The sequence below is a fragment of the Myotis davidii genome, unplaced genomic scaffold, assembly GCF_000327345.1.
Source record: "Myotis davidii unplaced genomic scaffold, ASM32734v1 scaffold43, whole genome shotgun sequence".
Lineage (NCBI taxonomy): Eukaryota > Metazoa > Chordata > Mammalia > Chiroptera > Vespertilionidae > Myotis > Myotis davidii.
This window is the reverse complement of record NW_006294590.1, coordinates 1,321,047-1,322,542: the sequence shown is the minus strand read 5'-3', so window position 1 is coordinate 1,322,542 and position 1,496 is coordinate 1,321,047. Positions and strand designations below refer to the sequence as shown.

The following is a 1,496-nucleotide window of genomic DNA, read 5'->3' as shown; positions in this document are numbered from 1 at the left end:
AAATCAAAATAAGTCGACTCAGCCACATTCTGGAAGCGTCCCAGATTGGAGAAACGGGGAAGGGTCACGGGGCAGGAGACCTGGGTTCAAGTCCCGGTCCTGCCACTCGGCCTCGCCTAAAGCCAGTCACTTCACCACCCTGACCTCAGTTTCCCCATCTGGCCATCTGTAAAACGGACACAGTAACAGTACCTACCTCCTAGGATTGTCCTAAGCTGGGGCGGGTCTGCCAAGGGCCATGTGGACATTTAGAACACATTCTCAGGCCACACAAAAGCATCCTCTTAAACATTAACCTGGCCCGGCCGGTGTGGCTCAGTGGTTGAGCATCAACCCATGAACCAGGAGGTCATAGCTTGATTCCCAGTCAGGGCACGTGCCCAGGTGGCACCTCGATCCCCAGTGTGGGGCGTGCAGGAGGCAGCCGGCCGATCCATGATTCTCTGTCATCACTGAAGTTTCTCTCTCTCCCTCTCTCTCAGAAATCAATAAAAAGATAATGTGTCAAACATGAGCCAGCTGCATTTGGGTTTTAATGTCCCCCTCCCCCTCCCTTCCATCTAAGGCGCTTTAGCCCCGCGGGTGCTCCCAGCCCAGCTCAGCACCGCCTGTGGGCGCCCTGGCCGGGAGAGAACTACCAGTGGCCGATGCGAATGCAGCCATGACTCTGGGCGGGGAAAGTACCGGCTCCTCAGTCACCACCTCACAAGGACGCATTGTCCCCACTAAACAGGATAAAGGGACTGAGCCAAAGGCCCCCCGGTCTGGAAGGGGGGAGCCCCAATGTGAACCCAAACTTCTCGGGGTTCCCAAAGCCCAGAACTGGCGCGAGGCTGTGCTCAGGTAACCACATCACCACGCGCCTGGGTCCCCTCCACTTCCTCCTTCTGGGGAGTCGCTGGTGAACTTCTGCCCAAATGGCGGCCCGAACCGCCCAGCTCCGGGGCCCAACAGGGAGCGGGGAGCCATCCTGGCCGCCTCCTGCGCGCTCGACACCCTCCCACGGGGTGCAGGTCCCCGGACCCCTCCGAAGTGATGAACCAAACGCCCCCAGCGAGAGGCCCGCCGCACAGCGGGCGCTAAGGAGGATTACAGTTGCCGAAGCAGCGGGACAGCCCGCATCGCTCCCTTTCTTTTCTTGTAAAGTAAAAGTTTTAAATAAAAGCATAAATATCTTCAAATCAGACAGAGGAGGGCCCTGGGGGAAGTGGGCGCGAGGCTAGAAGAAATCTGGGGTCGCTGGGGAGCGGACGCGGGCGGGCAGGGCGCCCCCTGGGCAGCCAGCGCGGTGCCTGGCTCATAGTAGGTGCTCATTCAAACGCAGGGAATGAATGAATGAGGCGCGGCCGGTGTCAGCGCAGCCTGGAGGCCCCGGCCGGCGAGCTGATATTTGAGAAAGAAATATTAAAACTTAGTCGAGTCATACTGCTTGTGTCTTAATTTTCCAACCATTATGTAAGGTTTTCTTTTTCTAGAAAGAAACTAAGAATGAGAAT

The 1,496-nt window shown here is 57.4% G+C and overlaps 1 protein-coding gene across 1 annotated transcript in view; it reads right to left on the bottom strand.

The window, feature by feature from the left end:
• Positions 1-717, bottom strand: part of BRI3BP (BRI3 binding protein) — a 9,870-nt gene extending 9,153 nt beyond the window's left edge. Inside the window, exon 1 of the mRNA XM_015567220.1 lies at positions 685-717. Within this exon, the coding sequence (XP_015422706.1) occupies positions 685-717 (33 nt within the window). The remainder of the gene's footprint in view (positions 1-684) is intronic.
• Between the last annotated feature and the right edge of the window lie 779 nt (positions 718-1,496).